Genomic DNA, 18387 nt, shown 5'->3' with positions numbered 1-18387 from the left:
TTCATTATAGTTCATTGTGAAATAGCGATATTAGTGTAATTATTGTCAAACCCTAAATAGCATGTGGAATAGGTCTTTCTCTCCGAATGAATGCAGGTTTATATATATAGCGTTATCGGGTGCACTGACTGCGCTCGCAGGAACTGTTTTCAGAGATAGCATCAGATAGGGATGAATGAATGAATGAGGGGCAGTCTAATTGCAGAGAGAACATAATATTAACTAGAGTCCACTACCCGAGACACCTCCTTCATTTGTACCGCAATTTGGGACCCAAATTGGAGCTATGAGCTTAAAAGCTTTTCCGTGCTTATTTGAGAAGGTCCAGCTGCAGAGCCGGAGAGACAGACAGCAGAGAGACAGACAGACAGACAGATAGACACTGTTCTACAGTGTGTGTGTGTGACCACTAGTCTCCTAGTAGAGACCCCCCCCCCCTCTGGACCACCTCCCAGTAGAGACCCCCCCCTCTGGACCACCTCCTAGTAGAGACAAGTTTTCTGAAATGTATGTTTATATATGCAAATGAGGCACTTCCCCATTAAATATGTGGACATTTATGGATGCAATAAGGCAAAATGAAGTAAAATGAACAACTAAATGTGTGTTATTGACGTTTTATTGTCACTAGTTTCATAGAAGACATGTTTAGGAAGCAAAATATAACAAAATCTCAAAATCAACAAAAAAAGTATATTTGCCTATTCACCTGCAGTGTCTCGCCTTAATCCTCATCTTCGTCTTCTTCCTAGAGAAGTCTCTACTAGGAGGTGGTCCAGAGAGGGGGGGGGGGGGGGCTGAGTCTCTACTATTAGACTAGTAGTCACACACACGCACGCACGCAAACACACACACACACACACACACACACACACACACACACACACACACACACACTGTGGAACAGTGTCTGTCTGTCTGTCTGTCTGTCTCTCTGCTGTCTGTCTCTCTGCTGTCTCTCTCAAAATAGTGCTATCTTGGCCCTGAGAGTTGCTCTCCGGCTCTGCAGCTGGACCCTTCTCAAATCAGCACGAAAAAAGCTATAAGCTTATAAAACGATTTAATATGCTAAACTTCGTTTTGAATTCCTTAATTCACTTTTGTTTATTTCATAAAGATTTTCCCGACATAATGCTACCTGCCCGGACCAGATCCGTGACTCTGTTGCGATACAGATGAATTATCTACTCAGAAAGCTTATAAAACGATTTAATATGCTAAACTTTGTTTTTAAATTCTTTAATTCACTTTTGTTTATTTCATAAGGATTTTCCCGACATAATGCTACCTGCCCTGACCAGATCCGTGACTCTGTTGCGATACAGATGAATTATCTACTCAGAATAGTATTATAAAGTGGCTATCTTTTATGCTGTAGATCACTGCTGGTATGTGCGTGCAGAACCTTTATTTCAGCGGGGACTGTAGTATTTATTTGACGTTACTGTACAATATATGTGTATTAAAAGACAGAGCTGTCTTTTATTGTATTATAATAATTATTAATATTAAAAATAAATTAAGAAAGGCATTCTTATTCCAGCATGCATTAATGACACTAACGGGCAACGGCAAAACAGTGGTTAATGGTCTTTATTAGTGTTTGCGGTGTCCAGGCAGCAATGGTCTTTTAGGAAGTTAATAGATATAATATCCGACAGTGTACAACACCCTCGGTTTAGTCCATTCTTCCACATTTCATGGGGGTGTCCATTACCGTATATGGTTAATCGGGGCGGTTTTGGTATGCAAATCAGCGTTTCCGTTAGCCGGTAATTACCGGTATTTGACCGGCAAAATATGTTGAAGTCCGAATATTTAAATATCTCCGGTCATAATGTCCGGTGAAAATAATTCCTCTAAGCACAATTTTATTATTTGAATTGTATTAAAATAGGCTAAAATTAAATAGCCTATGCGATGAACGAAACAATCATTACATTTGTTTCATTGTGCTTCGCTCTAATAAAGCGCGGATGGCGCTTTTTCTTTTTTTGAGCCTGTCTGGCCAGCCACCATAACGACAAACAGCTATACGAGCGAGAGAGAGAGAGAGATGGCCAAACAAGCTAAACTTAACAAATATTTCATGAAACCAAGCACAAGCAGGTCTAATAATAATGACATTGACAATGAAGATGAGTCTTCTGAAGTCACAGAGACCGCCGATGCTCCCGCGGAAAATAAACAAATGTCGAGCGTTCAGGCGGCGGCCCGAGTGGAAAGTTAAATTCTCCTGGCTGAGGTACGACATTATAGTCTAGTAGTCTAGCGTCTATGATGTACGAGAGATAACATTGATTGAACGTACACAAAGTACACTTTATTGATTGAACCACAAAGAGCATCCCCAGTCTGCTGCTACCGTTGCGAGCCTCGCAGAAGTCCACCTGTTCCAATGCAATGGGGATCTATCAAAGTCGAACCAACCAGATGACCCGCTGTTCTCGCAGCCTCGCAGGTACAAAACGGATAGGCAGAACGAGACGGGGTGAGTAAGTGTTGACATTTTTTAATCATAATGCAACTGTTGGTTGACTGCCGTGTCACATAGTAATGCATATAATTGATTATAACTAAATGTAGGCTATAATGAAATCAACAAACGCATTACGAGCATGTGGCTCGTCCTCTCGCTCTCTGCATGTGGCGACGAGCTAGCAAACGAGGCAATGTGATGATCAACTACAGTTTGCTGTGTGTGAAGTTGAACATTATGATATGTGTGACGTGTCTGATACAACGAGGTGAAGCGATGTCGACTCGAGATTCATTTGGGGGTGCGTGTGACAGCTGCTGCAGTGCGAGCCTGCGGCGCGGGAGCTTGATGCTGGATCAGCGTATCGCACTAACTTGGGAGGCGAGAGATAGTAATTTGATTCTGCAAATCAATCTCATTCTTCGCTTGATGTAATTAATACAAATGTCCAATATAACAGAATTCGTTAGCTCATAAAAATGTGATTATAACAGACTGCTGTTTAAAACTCTGACCGGAATTTCAGGAATATGTCCGGGGATAGAAATCTTGCAGGACACCCAGACCGGCACGAATATGTTCTAACGGAAACGCTGATGCAAATACGTGAAAGTGTGCACGAGCCTCTGCGCAGGGCCAAGGTGATATTTATCATGACAGGTGTGCGTAGAACCTGCGTACGCACGTGTGGTAAATCCTGTTTCTTTTGTGCGTGCACGCATTCTAAATTCTGTGCTTACGTGTGGAAATAGAACATTTTCTACGTCACGTTGATGAATGAGGGCCCAGGGCCCTCATTTATCAACAATGCTTAGAAAGTGTTCTATTTTCGTTCTTAACACTTTCAGAGCCCTTGCTTAACCTTGATTTACCGGTTGAATGCCCACCATCCACTTCAATGTTAGCGCTAAAAACACCTAATCTATGTTTTAAATTATGCGTCTAATCTGCCCGTCGCTTATCAATGACTCGTTTTCCAGTCAACATTGTCGAAGCGGATTGTTTTTTTATCGGTTCATTTTCGTTTTATAGCATTTTGAAAAGCCCTCGTTTTCAAGGAAAATATAAAGATTCCATGATAAAAAGACGTTTACTGGAATATTCTAGAATACACAAAAACGTTGTAATTTTTCGGCCTATTTATGAATCGTTTTCAAATAAACGCTAGATTATCGATAGTATATGTGTACGTATGCACGCTCGAGACGCGAGCTGAAAAATCGATTCTCTTATTTCCTCATCAGCGATCGCGCACACACACACACACACACACACAGGGCAAACGCTGAGATCTCAGCGAATACAACTCTGATTATCCCAAGACTGGTAAAATAGATTCCTTACCTCAGATCAGATGTTCTCCAAAAAGATCATTCCAATTCCTGATTGCCATTCCAAATATCGATCACGCTTATTGATTGAGTATTGGCTACTGTGAATATATATTCCAGGCTGATTCCCGTCCCACGATGACTTCCATGTTGAGCAGACAGCTTGCCAGCACAAGAAACCAGCTGGCTCCGCCTCTACTGACCTGCAGTTACACAGGGATAGACGATAGGGGGCGCTTTTTTCCATTCTGAGCTGCTGGAGGAGCTGCTGTACCAACGGGAGACTAGGTTGATGAAATATGAAATCAGATCGCTAATAAACAAATAAAACGATATTTGTCGTCGTGGGCACTCAGTGGGGGGCCTAATAAAACGAGATATGTCGTCCGTGGCACTGAAAGTGTTAAGCACAGAATTTAGAATGTCTCTACGCAGGCGGTTAGGTGGCCGAGCGGAGATTGCGTTCGTCACCAGCCCCGGAGCTGAGCTGGATTTGCCTGTTCGAATCCAGCTCACAGCTCCGGGGTTGTCACCAGCTTGGCTGGCCGTCTGCACTGATACAATTGGCTGTATCAGAGGGTGGGAGAAGCTGGCGGGGTGGGTCCGGGTCGTTGTAAACAGTGACTCCTACAGTTCGGTCGGGGCGCCTGCTAAGCGCGGATTGGACGTGAGGGGGATAGTGTGGTCCTCCCACACGCTACGCCCTCTCAATGAGAATCCGCGCTGCCAGGTGAAAAGAAGCGGTGATTGGCTGGACGTGTGTCGGAGGAAGCACGTGGTAGCCTCCACTCTCCCAGATGATCTGACTGTGGGGGGTAAGTGCGCAGCGACCAGGAAGGGACTGGGAATTGGCATACGACTAACATTGGGATGGGAGAAAATCGGAGGAAAATGGAGGGGGAAAAAGACCAATAAAAAAAAAAAAAAAAATAATGTCTCTACGCACAAAAAAGTGATGTTTTAATTATAGATACCAATAACATTACAATTGAATTAAATACAATTAGGCCTGAATGAGTCGTGTTCCTCCCAGCCACCGGCAACGACATTATCAGCCAAATTTGCTCCACGCTCCAATGTGGGTCTCAAATTGCGGTACAAATCAAGGAGAATGTGTCTCGGGTAGAGAACTCTACTTAATATTATTATGTTCTCTCTCTGCAAATAGACATGCCCTATATCTCTGAAAACATCTGAGCGCACACCACGAGAAGTATTCCTATAATAACGCTATGAACCAGGCTGAATTCATTCGGAAATACCTATTCCAAATGCTATTTAGGGTTTGACAATAATTACACTAATGTCGCTATTTTACAATGCACTATAGTGAATTACGGGTCATACAGAACACGTCATTGTTGAAACTAATGCATGAAACTGATGAAAGCATAATGCCGTCCGTCTGCAGTCTTCATATTCTAGTCAAGCACAAGTTCAAATTGATAAGTCCCACACTTTGCTTAGAAATGATCGTACGCACGGGTTACGCACATATCTGTGCGTACGCACCATTGATAAATGAGGGCCCCAGAACATTTTCCTTTTTTTTTTTAAATGTTGTTTGCGAAAATTCTCTGCTAAACCCTGGGAGACACTCCCTTGGGTGTACAAAAAGAAGCACAGTGCGAACAACAGTACAGCAGCCTTGATGTGACCTACCAGACATGGGAGTAGTGCTCCAGACCCAGCAGAGAGTGCTCTGGGTTGTTGAAGACACTCTGGAGGACGTGCAGCGCTGCCCTGGAGGGTCCGCAGATGGTGGGCTGTCTGGGAGTGCCGTTCTTAACAGAGAAACAGGAGCTGATGTAGCCAATAGGCACAGTCTGGATGTTCCCTGTGTCGTAACACATGCACCAAGGTTACTGAATACATTCGAGAGGCAGAAGGAAACTAAATTGTACACTTGTATTATATATATATATATATATATATATATATATATATATATATATATATATATATATTATATATATATATATATATATTGTATAGTATTTTCATACTAGCGCTCGTTCCTCTATGCTTTTTCTTTTGTTGTTCTTAGCTCTATTGAAAGATTTAAATCTTTCAAAATGTTCTTATGTACCCCAGTTGCTACTGCGTACATATATGCGTTTTATTACACGTATATCTACATACATACCAACTATTCGCCTGTTTATTCTCCACCCATCGATCATCCATAGCAACATTATGTTATCACCGACATCCAAGTTGGGGGATCCCCCTTTGAACAGCCCATCTGAGGTTTCTCTCCTCATCGCCTGTGGTGCTTTTTTCCTATTGCTAGATTTTTTGTGAGTTTTTCCTTACCTTCGCTGGGGAATGTCGAGTGTTGCATATTTGGAATTTATGGTGTTTTTTGTTCTTGATTTATTGTGATGTTTCTTCTTGACTTGTTTAACACATGCAGTGCCGTTCACGAGAGGTCGCTGTGGGCCGTGTGTGCCAGCGCTTTAATTAATGGGGATACATGCCGGTGTTTGCAGTGCTAAAACTATATTAAATACCGTAATTCCTCTAATAGTAACCGGGTCTCAAATACAAGCCGGGTCTCTATTAATGGCTGGGTGCGCTCTTGAGCTAAGCAATTATAAGCCGGCCTCCTAATACAAGCCGGGTTACTAATATACTGAGCTGCATACTGAGCTAGTTACTTGATTTCACTTTGAAAACGTTGAAATGACCAGTGACCACCTGTAATTGCACTGTTTACTATTTCATACAGTACTTGGTTTCAATAAATGAACCCAGTACATTTTACTGGGTTCAAACTGACACAAAATGTTGATTTATTCATTATGATCCGTTTGAAAATTTGAAATATAGGCCTCCCTCTTATACAGGCCTCCTCCTAATACAAGCCTGGTACCCGCTACAGTTGAAACAAATACAAGCCGGGGTTACTATTAGAGGAATTACGGTATTATAGCTATGTATCTAATAATATAGTCGATTGTCATTGAGTTTCTTCCCGTCAAGATTTTTCATCCATACGTTCCCGTTTTATACCGTGGTGAATATGAGTATAGTTTTAGAGTAATTCTGTGTAATCCCAGGAAACGCCGCTAAGCAGCGTTTACTGCATTTCACTAGGAATCGTGCCATTCCTCGCTTGGATCAACAATCAATCTGAAATCAACGCTATATTATCGGTATTATGTTTCATCATGCATGCATGAAAGAGTGGGGGGGGGTTCTATGCTTCGATCGTCACCAACGGCATACGTTGTGGAGTAACGTTACAATAACACTTTCGGATCACAATGAAGGCATGCTCGGATCAATGCAAGATTGATAACATATAGCCCTTACTTTGACTAGGATGTACTGCAAAAAGAATATTCCAATTATCTGATCGCCATTCCAAGTATTGATGTCGATCGTGTTGCCAACATGATCCACCAAAGCACATGAATCAGCTGTACTTGATTCTCCCGAATCCATGTGTTATAAACGTTACTCCTCCCCGAATAGGAAAACCCGGACCGGACATTTTAGATCGACGTACAGGCGGAGCCAGAGAGATTCCAAGGATCTGCAATACCGGCCACAAGTTGTTAGGCAGCGGTATTGGATGTTTGCGATCTCAGACCCATTCAGGACAGCCTGCCTCGATGGATTATGAATGGCAATAGCGAATAAAAGAAATAACGACCCAGAAATGAGAATCTTCGTTTCTGGCACTGAACCGTTGGGCCACAGAAATGAGAAATCTCGTGAACGGCACCCAATGTGTTAAAGAAGTCTCGTAAAGCCCATGGCATGGGGACTTTACCTTGTGCTTTACAAATACATTTTATTTAATTTTATTTAAATCCCAGTATCAGAATGGAAGAATATTGACCTCAGGGGGGATGGGTTCTCAGCGGGTTTTTCCTCCTTTTTCTTTCTACTTTGTTGTATATTTTTTATCGTTATTATTATTAAATTTTTTTTTCTTTTCTGAGAAGTTCAAGTGAATGCTGTTGTTTTTGTGTGTGGTTATCTTAAATAAAAAAGAAATGTCATCACAAAAAAAGAATGCGTCAAATCTATGCTCCGATCCCATATGACGTAATTTATCAACAACGCGTGCGGTATCCTCCTGCTGAGAGTGAGCATTATAAAACAAACATGTTTTTAATCGACCGTGAATTAAAGTGTCAATGCTGTTTGTCATTTTAACAGCAAATACTTTCTTAAATGCCATCGTCCCGAAGGCCATTTTCAGCCAATGAATGAATGTGTTCGCTTGCTGGTGTTAGCTTGCTGGTGTTAGCATTAGGGATGCACCGATATGAAAATTGGCCACCGATACCGATACCGATTGTTCAACTAACACTATCGGCCGATACCGATATTTGTATATTTGTATATAAGTATTTGTAATTTAAAAAAAAAAAAAAAATTTAATGAAACTACTGTATATATGTATGTGTATGTTTGTATTTGTAGGCCTCTTTACTTACTTAAAAAAAGGAAACATCAAGAAATATGTTTATGGTATCACTATCTCTCTCCCAGTATCGTCTGGCGGCCTGCAGAGGGATACTATTTTCTCAACCAGAGCTTTCAACCAATGCAATGGAACCATTCTGGCGGCCTGCAGCGGGATACTATTCTCTCAACCAGAGCTTTCAACCAATGCAATGGAACCATTTTGATTGACAGTCGATTCGGCCAATTACGCCACACCGCTAGCACCCACCTCCTGCTGTCCTTACCACCAATCGGCAAGCGTTTATTCATTTTCTACTTTCGGGCATGTTTGCGAGAGCACAACAAACTTAACGGAGCTAATACGTTAGCTGCCCGGCCCGCCGACCAGCGCTCCACAGCATGACCAAATGAGACATAATGATTTTACTGCAACAAATGTTATAATAAAACAAAGCCTTTCTATACATTTGTCTGGTTGAAAACTTTATTAACAGATTGCAGAATGGGTAGTTTGGTACGGAATGAGCAACGGAATGGAACTCAGCTATGAACGGACTAACGGAGTAATGCCTTGTTTACTGCTATCTTCGCGGGTAAATAATATGGTTGTTATTGAACGTGTAACACTAACTATATAACGTTAATGCCACAAAACGAATGTTTGTGTCATTTTAACAGCAGCTACTTTCTTAAATGCCATCTTCCCGAGAGAGGGTGTTGACGGGGAGTTGTGTTATTAATAGCATTGAACAGCTAACCGAAAGCTAGCGTTAACTATTGTTAAAGGTTTAGCCATAACGTTACCTTGGCTAAAGTTGGGGCTATTCATAATCCAGCAATAATGGCTGCAGACCTGCAAGCAAAGTACAGCAAGTTGGCAAAGGAGTATTCCAACGCAAATCACATTTTCACCAGTAACGTTAGTCTTGCATCTCCCGGTAGCTAATGAACGGACTCGGAGTAATGCCTTGCTGCTATGGGTAATAATAATATGCTGATGTTATTGTCCGTGTAACACTAACTATATAACGTTAATGCCACAAAACGAATGCCTTGTTAATCATAAAGTAACTTTGATGCAGTAGCTTGTGTGTGTGTGTGTGGGGGACGGCGGGTGTTGTGCAGGTAGGTCGCGAGTGAACCTTTTTTTTTTTGCCTTTTGACGCTACAAAAATTGATGGTTATTTATCGGCGACTGCTATCGGCACATTTGAGCTTATCGGCCGATAGGCCGATAGCAGTCAACAAGGCACTTATCGGCCAATACCGATACCCGACCGATATATCGGTGCACCCCTAGTTAGCATTAGCTGAAGAGCTAGTTTTATCTTTAACACTTTGAGTGCCGTTCGCGTAGATCTACGGTTCTTTCATCCGATCGTTGAGTGCCGGAAACGTAGATCTACGTTTCTGTCACGGTATTTCTTTTATTATCTATATCCATTCATAATTCAGCGGGACACCTTGTGCATACTGTTCTGAGTGTGTCTAAGCTGGCAGACGGTATTATACCGCCCTCTAACGCCTTCGGCCAGTAATGCACCCGGTTAGAAATGGGTTAGTTTATTTTCTATACAGAGCTGCGGCGTGGGGGCGGGTCCTAAACACTCCGGCAAAACACATGCTTATAGGGATGGCTTGGACAACTGACCCCGCCCGCCCGTTGAAGAGCAATGCCCAATAACGTCGGAGGGACGATCGCTGTGGATAACTGGAATGGCGATGAGATTATTGGATTCTTTTTTTTTGCATTACTTCAGAGACCAGGTAAGGACACTATATATGAAAGCTTGCGTTGATCTGATATTTATTTCTACTGCGATTGAAGCTATATGTGTCTGGCTGTTCTGCCGTTGGGATGCATGGTTACACTGGTGTAAAACAGCAAACGTTCTATTTTCGAATGATTACGTTTGCATGTCCAAGTTAAAAAGAAACGCAGTTTTGGCAGGAAAACGCGTTTTTCTAGCGGCAACGCTCAAAATTGGTTTTCGTTTTGGAAATTCGCCGAAACTCGCCGACAATGGTGCCATGTAATTTGCCGTTCTGCCCAATGCTCATGCGCAGCAGAGGCCCGCACAGTTATTTCCAGTGTTTACAGCAGAGCTGTCCCAAGTAGCTGTGGCTACCAACATGTTGTCAGGTTATTGTTATAAGGAACCCAGTACTCCAAACTACAACAGTCTGCATTCCCTTAACAATTGTTTGTATTTAGCCGTATTGTACCCATTCTGCAATCTGTTAAATAAAGTTTTCATCCATTTCTACTAGCGTTAACGTTACTACGTTAATAGCCTTGATGCTAACTATATACATGGAGAATGCCATTCACATTAGCATGTAGCTAACAACATTGGAGATCTTTTTGTGAGACTAAACTATCCGCTCTTGGTGGTAAATTGTGTTGATGTTGGTTTTGTTTCATCAACAAATGAGAGGCAGAACACACAGTGAATGTATCCGTTTTGTTTATTGCACTTTCTTTGCTGAAAAATAAATGCTACGTTGGCTAAATGGCTCACACAAGGTATTTAAATATGGTGGATTGTTGTTTTTTAGCAGGAAGTGTGGTGGCACGTTCAACCTTTCTGATTGGTTGAAAATGGCCTTCATGTTTGAACTACATCGCCACCTACTGCTTTGGCATTGTACTACATGAATGAATGAATGAATCTAATTCATTCATTGGCTGAAAATGGCCTTCATGTTTGAACTACATCGCCACCTACTGCTTTGGCATTGTACTAAATGTATATACATCACTGTGCTCAGGAGGAAAAACGATGTCTAACTTGCCTGCCATTACGTAGCGTTCTGAAAAACGAAACTGAAACTGAAAACGAAACTGGCCCTAGTGTAACCGCAGCCTTAGTTTGCTGCCTAGCGGACAGTCTGTGGTTTACCTCTTCATCGAAATCGAAATTCTATGTCAACAGCGAAAAGAACTACGGTAATGAAAATGTCCCAATACTTTTGCCACTAGGCTATATGAAAATGAATGAACTGTCAGCATGCGGGTTAAGCGATCATTATATGATATTCTGTACCCGCAAAAAGCTAAAACAAAAGGCCGGCTGTCACAAAACAGTCACATCTAGAGACCTCAAAACCTACTCTAGCAAGGCCTTTAACCTAGAACTGGAGAGCCTGGACTGGTGAGAAGAGCTCAGTGGTACACTAGTTGAAGAAACATGGCTTGGTTTCAAAACCAAATTCTCAACAGTACTAAACAACATGGCCCCCCTAAGAACCACCAGGGTAAAGAATCGCGCTGAGCCGTGGATGCACTCCGAAATATTGACCGCTATGAAAACCAGAGACAAAAAATGCTCTGAGTTTCGTAAAAGTCAGTCAAAGCTTACCAAAAGCTTGAGCAGTGAACTCCAAGCCCACGTGACTGAACTCAAACTGCAAAGAAACAGACTAAGAAATGACATAAACTCCATGATCAAAACTGCAAAAAAGAATTTCATCAATGACAAAACTGAGAAAAAAAAATTTGAACTTTGGAAATTACTCAATAATCAACTATAAGCTGCAGTAAAAAACTTAAAACCAGATTTTCAAACATAAAACATAAAGACAGATAACACGCCTATCACAGACAAGCTGGATGTGGCCAATTACTTAAACATTTTCTTCACAAACATAGCCACAACACTGGTAAATAAACTACCATCCCACTCAGGGCATTTTGGGGTAGAACTAGAACACATCCTAGCCTACTACAATAACCTAGGGGTCCGCAAAGACAGGGGAGGAAATTAGGCCATTTTACTTGCCAAATGCGAGTATTCTTTATGTTTGGCGAGTGATTCATGAAGAGCACTCACCACACTGGCGAGTAGTAAACAAAAAACAAAAAAATCATTCTGCAATCTGCTGATTCGCTCACTGGCACAAGCCGAACTCTGACTCCCCCCTTATGATTCCTCCCATTTGCACCTCATAATAATCCATAACCAATTAACATCATCGTTGCGCTCTAATGTTCTCCAATGAACACTCGTTTTCTACAAGATGCCGCCCATCTAGGGGAAGTGGATAGACCACTGCATGCGGACCTACAGACTCCTGTCACCGGCTTGACAACGTAGACAAACTTAGACAAAAACACATCAGTGGATGAAAATAATTGCATGTAGAGTCGTCACTTTCGGATATCAGTGCGGTCTGACATGGGGGCGAACAACAGCACGCGACGCGTCTCCTTCGAGTCGGATGAGAATGACAAGTCAACCAGCATTAGCCGGCTAGCTACCTAGCATGTAACAAGCTACGATAACGCGCATTCAACATAGTGGACGACTATACTGAGCGGCTTTGCTTAAATGCAGCCGAGTGACATTTTATTATTGCCGAATTATTACCGGGTTTACTTTCCCCCCATATGACCACTTGCCCATATGCCCTTCACAACAGTGATGTTGTCATACTTGTCATTCAGAATACACCTGCTGAACCCCTAGTGTTGACATGAGATTCGATTCCAATGTATTGTCATCATACAGCACAAGTACAGTACAACCAGAATACGTTTGGCATCCAACCAGAGTGCAAATGTAACAAGTCAAGTTCAAGTTGTTTTATTTAGCTATTACATTACAGTGAAATGCTCGGTTCTTTCACTGCCCAGCCCAGTCCAGCCCAACCCAGTCCAACCTAGACCAGCCCAACTTTCCCTGCCCAACCCAGTACAGCCCAGCATCTTTCACTGCCCAGTTCAGCCCAACCCAGTCCAGAATAGTTCACTCTTTCATGTTAATATGTTTATAATGTTTTATGGTAATAAATATTTTAAAGAGTAGAGACACGGTGTGATTATTACTATGATTGAAAATCAATTTAGACGAAGACATACAAAGAAGTAATTATCACAATTAGCTGTTTGGCTGGTAAAAAAAATCATATACTCGCCAGTTGGCTGGTAAGCCAAAAAGTTAGTTTCCTCCCCTGCGCAAAGACGATTTCAAACTAGAAATGGTAACAACAGCTGAGGTACACAACAAAACTGAGCGCCCTCCAACTAGGGATGGGTACCGAATTAACCGAAACACGTCGGTACTACCGAGTATCAATTCAAGTGAGATACCAAAAAAATATATATATATATATATTATATATATATTTTTTTTACCTTTTTTCTTTTCATGTCAACGTTCACACTCACAATATATGCTTACCTAGGATTTGACTTGATTCAACAACAAAGCAGTCGGAGCAATGGCAAGCCGAAAACGGTCGAAATTGTAGTTATTTGAAGTTTGGATTTTTTTTCACGACTGAGGTAGGTAAATTACATTTTTTTAGACTAAAGTACCGAAAAAGGTACCGTTGGGTACCGGTATCGATTCACAGGTACCGGTACCGTATCGGTTCAAATGTGAAAGGTACCCATCCCTACCTCCAACCTAACAAGGCCACTGGCCATAACAATATCCCCTCCAAATTCCTCAGAGACTCAGCAGCCGCCATCACCCCAGTCATCACACATAATAAACCTCTCCATAAAATAGGGACACGTACCCAAAGACTTCAAAATTGCGAGAGTAACCCCCCTGCACAAAAAGGGCAGCAAATTGGACCCAGGCAACTACCGCCCTGTTTCTATTCTTACCTCCATCTCGAAAGTCATGGAAAAAATTGTATACGAACATGCCTTCTCTATTTGAACGACCACATCAAACAAGAGGTGGACGCGGGCAAATACTGCAGCCTACAAAAGGCCTTCGACATTGTCAATCACTCCATTCTGATTGACAAGTTAAAAGCAATTGGTTTGGATAGTCTATCAGTGAGCTGGATGCAATCCTACCTGGAGGGGAGAGAACAGATGGTGGAGGTAAACGGTACTCTACCCCCCCCCCCCCCCTCCCAGTGAGCTGTGGTGTTCCACAAGGAAGCATGCTAGGACCATTACTGTTCCTAATTTATGCAAATGACGTCAGTTTGTGACTGCAACTTGTTCCTGTTCGCGGACGACTCAGCCCTGCTGGTCTCTGACAAGAACAAGTTACAGGTTGAAAAAACCCTCAGCTCGGAACTCGGCAGAATCTGCACCTGGCTCGCTGATAACAAACTATCATTACACCTGGGTAAAACAGAGTCCATTCTCTTCGGTTCAAAAAACAAACTCAGCAAGACCGACGGCTTCTCAGTTACAGTGGGTGACAATATTGTCACAAGGAATTTAAGGAAAGATGAAATTACATACCTAGGTTCCATACTAGAGGCAAATATTTCCTGTGACAAAATGGCATCCAATGTAATAAAAAAGTCAACCAACAAACTAGATTATCTTTTGTATTTTATTTTTTTATTATTTTTTTAAACAAACACAAACAAACATGACAACACACGATTAGATATACAAGCATTGTTAACAGTGCACATCAAATTAAATCACCGTTTAAATAAATGTCTTATACAAGATATGCCGCTAATACCTGCTATCTATTCCCCTACACACATATGCTCTTGCTCGCACCCCCCACCCTGGACCCCCCAATGGATAATCCATCCATTATCATTCGCTCCTAACCAGACACTACCATTATATGCTAGCTTTTATTCTCTCCACCACTTCTAACCACATTGTCAATTTGGATTCATTGAGACCCAAAATTCTTGCTGTAGATATTTCTAGATAAATCACATCGAGATATGCAAGAATCCAGACCTTTCGGCACATTTTTTCCGGTTGAATCCATCGTGATGCTATCAGTTTTTTAGCCACTGTAATACCAGATAAAACCAATCTCTTTAGCTGTGGATGTACTGCATACTCAAAAACATCATTCAGCAGTAATACAGAGGGGTGTACAGGTATATTCAGAATTAAGAGATTTGTTAATTGCTGGGTCACTTCTTTCCAGAATATCTTAACTGGTGGGCAGTCCCAGTACATGTGCATAAATGTCCCCTCGTCCCCATTTGTACATAAGGAGCATTTGGAGTCTTGTCCATTCTGTTTAGTCTTATAGGAGTCAAGTATGTCCTATGAATATAGTTAAGATTGATTTGTTGATGGTCCAGGTTCCTTGATGCAAGTCGAACATTTGCCCAGGCTTCTTGCCAATCAAGATCTATTTCCGGGTCTGGTATATCCCTCCTCCAAATAGAGTCTAGGTGGAGGGTTTCATACGAGGCCGTTAGTAATTGATGATAAAAATCTGATACAAAACCTCTCGATGTCTCTCTTTCATAGAAAAATGTGTGGTATCTGTGGTGTGCAATTGGTATCCTTAATGGAACACCTTGAGACTTCAAACATAACAATAATTGTGCGTAAAAGAATATGTGGAACCGGTAAGATTAAATTTTTTTTCTATTTCATCATAACTACAAATACCCTGTTTGTTGAAAACATCTCCTAATGTATGTATGCCTTGCTTTTCCCATCTAGGGAATCTTATAGGTCGTTTTCCAATCAGGAGTGCATTGTTATTGAATAAGGGAGTATGATTATGCCATTTATGTGGGTTAGAATATTTTTTTTGTGTTTCACGCCATATCCGAATCGCCTGTGTAATTATGGGGCCAAATTTCAGTTCGCATTGCTTAATTGATATTTTGGTGTATACTATGTCCTGCAGTCTCTGTGGTGCTACTATATTTACTTCTAAATTTCTCCAGGATACTGATGCTTGGGGTTCAAACCAGGTTGTCAGTGGTCTTAAAGTGTACGCCTTAAAATAGTGGGAAAAAAATGGAATTGCCATCCCTCCGTCGGCTTTGTTTCTCTGTGCGGTGGATCTTTTTATACGTGGTGGTTTGTTATTCCAAATAAATTTATATGCGGAAGAGTGTAATTTTTTCCAGTAACCATCTGGAGGGGGTTAACGGAAGCATTGAGCTGATGAAGTTGATTCTAGGTAAGACATCCATCTTAACTATTGAAACCCGTGCCTGTACTGAGTTTTTAAGTTTTGACCACCTGTCAAAGTCGTATTTGATTTTATTTTGGATTTCTATGTAATTGTGTTTCACCGTTTGGCTTATGGTAGGGAATACTTCAACTCCCAAACATCTAAAGTGTTTAACCATTGGTATTTCTTCTGGAAGACTTGTATTCTTTGCAGGGGCGTTCAGTGGAAGGAAAGCCGACTTTGGCCAGTTTATCTTAAATCCCGATAGGTCGCCAAAGTCATTAATCAACTTGAGAAGATGAGGCATTGCGGTGTTAGGGTTTTGCATGAACAGTATTACGTCGTCCGCATATAGACTAATTTTGTGTTGTGTGCCCTTGATTACGATTGGTTCTATGAGTTGGGATTGTCTTATATATTGTGCTAAAGGTTCTAGTGATAAATCGAATAGTCCGGGACTAAGAGGGCAACCCTGTCTAGAAGAGCGTGATACTGGAAAAATTCCGGAGGTGATTATACCTGTTGTAATCATGACAGATGGGTCTTTGTATAATACTTTAATCATATCAATGAATCCTTTTCCTAACCCCATCCGTTCTAATACTGCCCATAGATACGACCATTCCAGCCTATCAAAAGCTTTCATTGCATCCAGGGACAGCATCGCCTTGGGTGTGGTGTCGTCCTTGCTGGCATCTAGTACGTATAATAATCGTCTTATGTTGTCAGTGATCAAACGGTTTCTTATGAAGCCAGTTTGATCCGGATGAACTAAAGACGTCATATGCTTTTGAAGTCTGATGGCTAATACCTTAGAGTACAGTTTGATATCGGTTCCGAGGAGGCTTAAGGGTCTATAACTACCGCACTCGGTGGGGTCTTTGTCTTTTTTAAGGAGGACTGTTATGAGTGCAATATTGTCGTTCTTATGAAAGTTCCCCTCCTTGACTGAGTATAAAATCATATTAAGTAATAGGGGTCCAATTATGTCCCAACATGAGAGGTACATTTCTGGTGGGATACCGTCTCTTCCAGGAGCCCTACCACTTTGCATTTCGGATATGGCCTTCCTGAGTTCCTCTAGTGTGATTGGTGTTTCTAAGGCTGAGGTTAGACTAGTGTATTCCTGGCGTTTTTTTATACGTTTTTGACGACGTATCATGTCCTATCTACACAGAAACGCGTTTTTTGGCGTTTTTTTGTGGATACGGCTGAAACGCAAAATTGTGTTTGCGTTTGGAGATACGCAAAAAAAACGCCAGGAATACAGCGTGTAGTCAGCACGGAGCAGTTGTTGCGAAAACGCCCATGCGCAGTAGATACCATCTGCGTGCCCTTCCTGTGTACAGTGTGTGTGTGTTTGGGACAGAGCTCCGTGTGTTGTCAAGTTATTGTTATAAGGACCCCAGTCCAAGCTACAACAGTCTGCATTCCCTTAACAATTGTTTGTATTGAGCCGTATTGTATTGTACCCATATGCAATATGTTAAATAAAGTTTACATCCATTCATTCTGCTGGCATTACCGATTGCATGAGCTGGCTAACGTGAGCTATCAGGATTCAGACCCTGTTAGCTCAGAGTTCCTCTTTCAACTTAACAAGCATTAAACAAAATGGCCCAGTCATCTATTCACCTTTGTTTAATACACACAGCGTTGTCTCTAATGTTATCTAACTACTGATAGCTCGCGATATCATCAGTTTTGATGCTGGCTAAGTAGCGTGAGCTAACAATGCTACAATGCTACCGATCGTTTTTTAGCCTAAACTATCCGCTCTTGGTGGTCACTTGTGTTGATGTTAGTTTTGTTTCATCAACAAATGACAGGCAGAACACACAGTGAATGTATCCGTTTTGTTTATTGCACTTTTATTAGGCTTTGCTGAAAAAAGAATTGCTGCATTGAGCAAGATGGTGGCGCGGCATAGGCGCCTGCCTTGTTGACAGGTTTTCTTTGCTGGAGCTTCCAGGAAGTGTATTGGCACATTCGTTCTGATTGGTTGAAATTGCCTTCATGTTTGCCACCTACTGCCACCTACTGCTTTGGCAGTGTACTACATCAGTGTGCTTGGCTGACAAAAACGAAAAAAAAACGAAAGTGTGACTCGAGGCGCATGACGTCGCGGCGATACGCGGCGATGCGTATAAGAAAACAATACGAAGATGATACGAAAGGTGTAACCTCAGCCTAACTGTTTAGCATCATCCTCTGAAAGTTTGGGGAGGTTAATTTGATTAAGATATGTGTCCATTTTGTTTTGATCGAAGGTCGTTTCTGATTT

The 18387-nt window shown here is 41.7% G+C and overlaps 1 protein-coding gene across 1 annotated transcript in view; it reads right to left on the bottom strand.

The window, feature by feature from the left end:
* trmo (tRNA methyltransferase O) overlaps positions 1 to 18387 on the bottom strand; it is a gene marked incomplete at its 3' end in the record, with an annotated part of 35686 nt that overhangs the window by 8255 nt on the left and 9044 nt on the right. The window contains exon 3 of the mRNA XM_084318364.1: positions 5473 to 5647. Within this exon, the coding sequence (XP_084174490.1) occupies positions 5473 to 5647 (175 nt within the window). The remainder of the gene's footprint in view (positions 1 to 5472; positions 5648 to 18387) is intronic.

Source organism: Notolepis coatsorum (assembly GCF_963971535.1).
Source record: "Notolepis coatsorum genome assembly, chromosome: 7".
Lineage (NCBI taxonomy): Eukaryota > Metazoa > Chordata > Actinopteri > Aulopiformes > Paralepididae > Notolepis > Notolepis coatsorum.
This window is presented reverse-complemented; position numbering and strand designations above follow the sequence as displayed.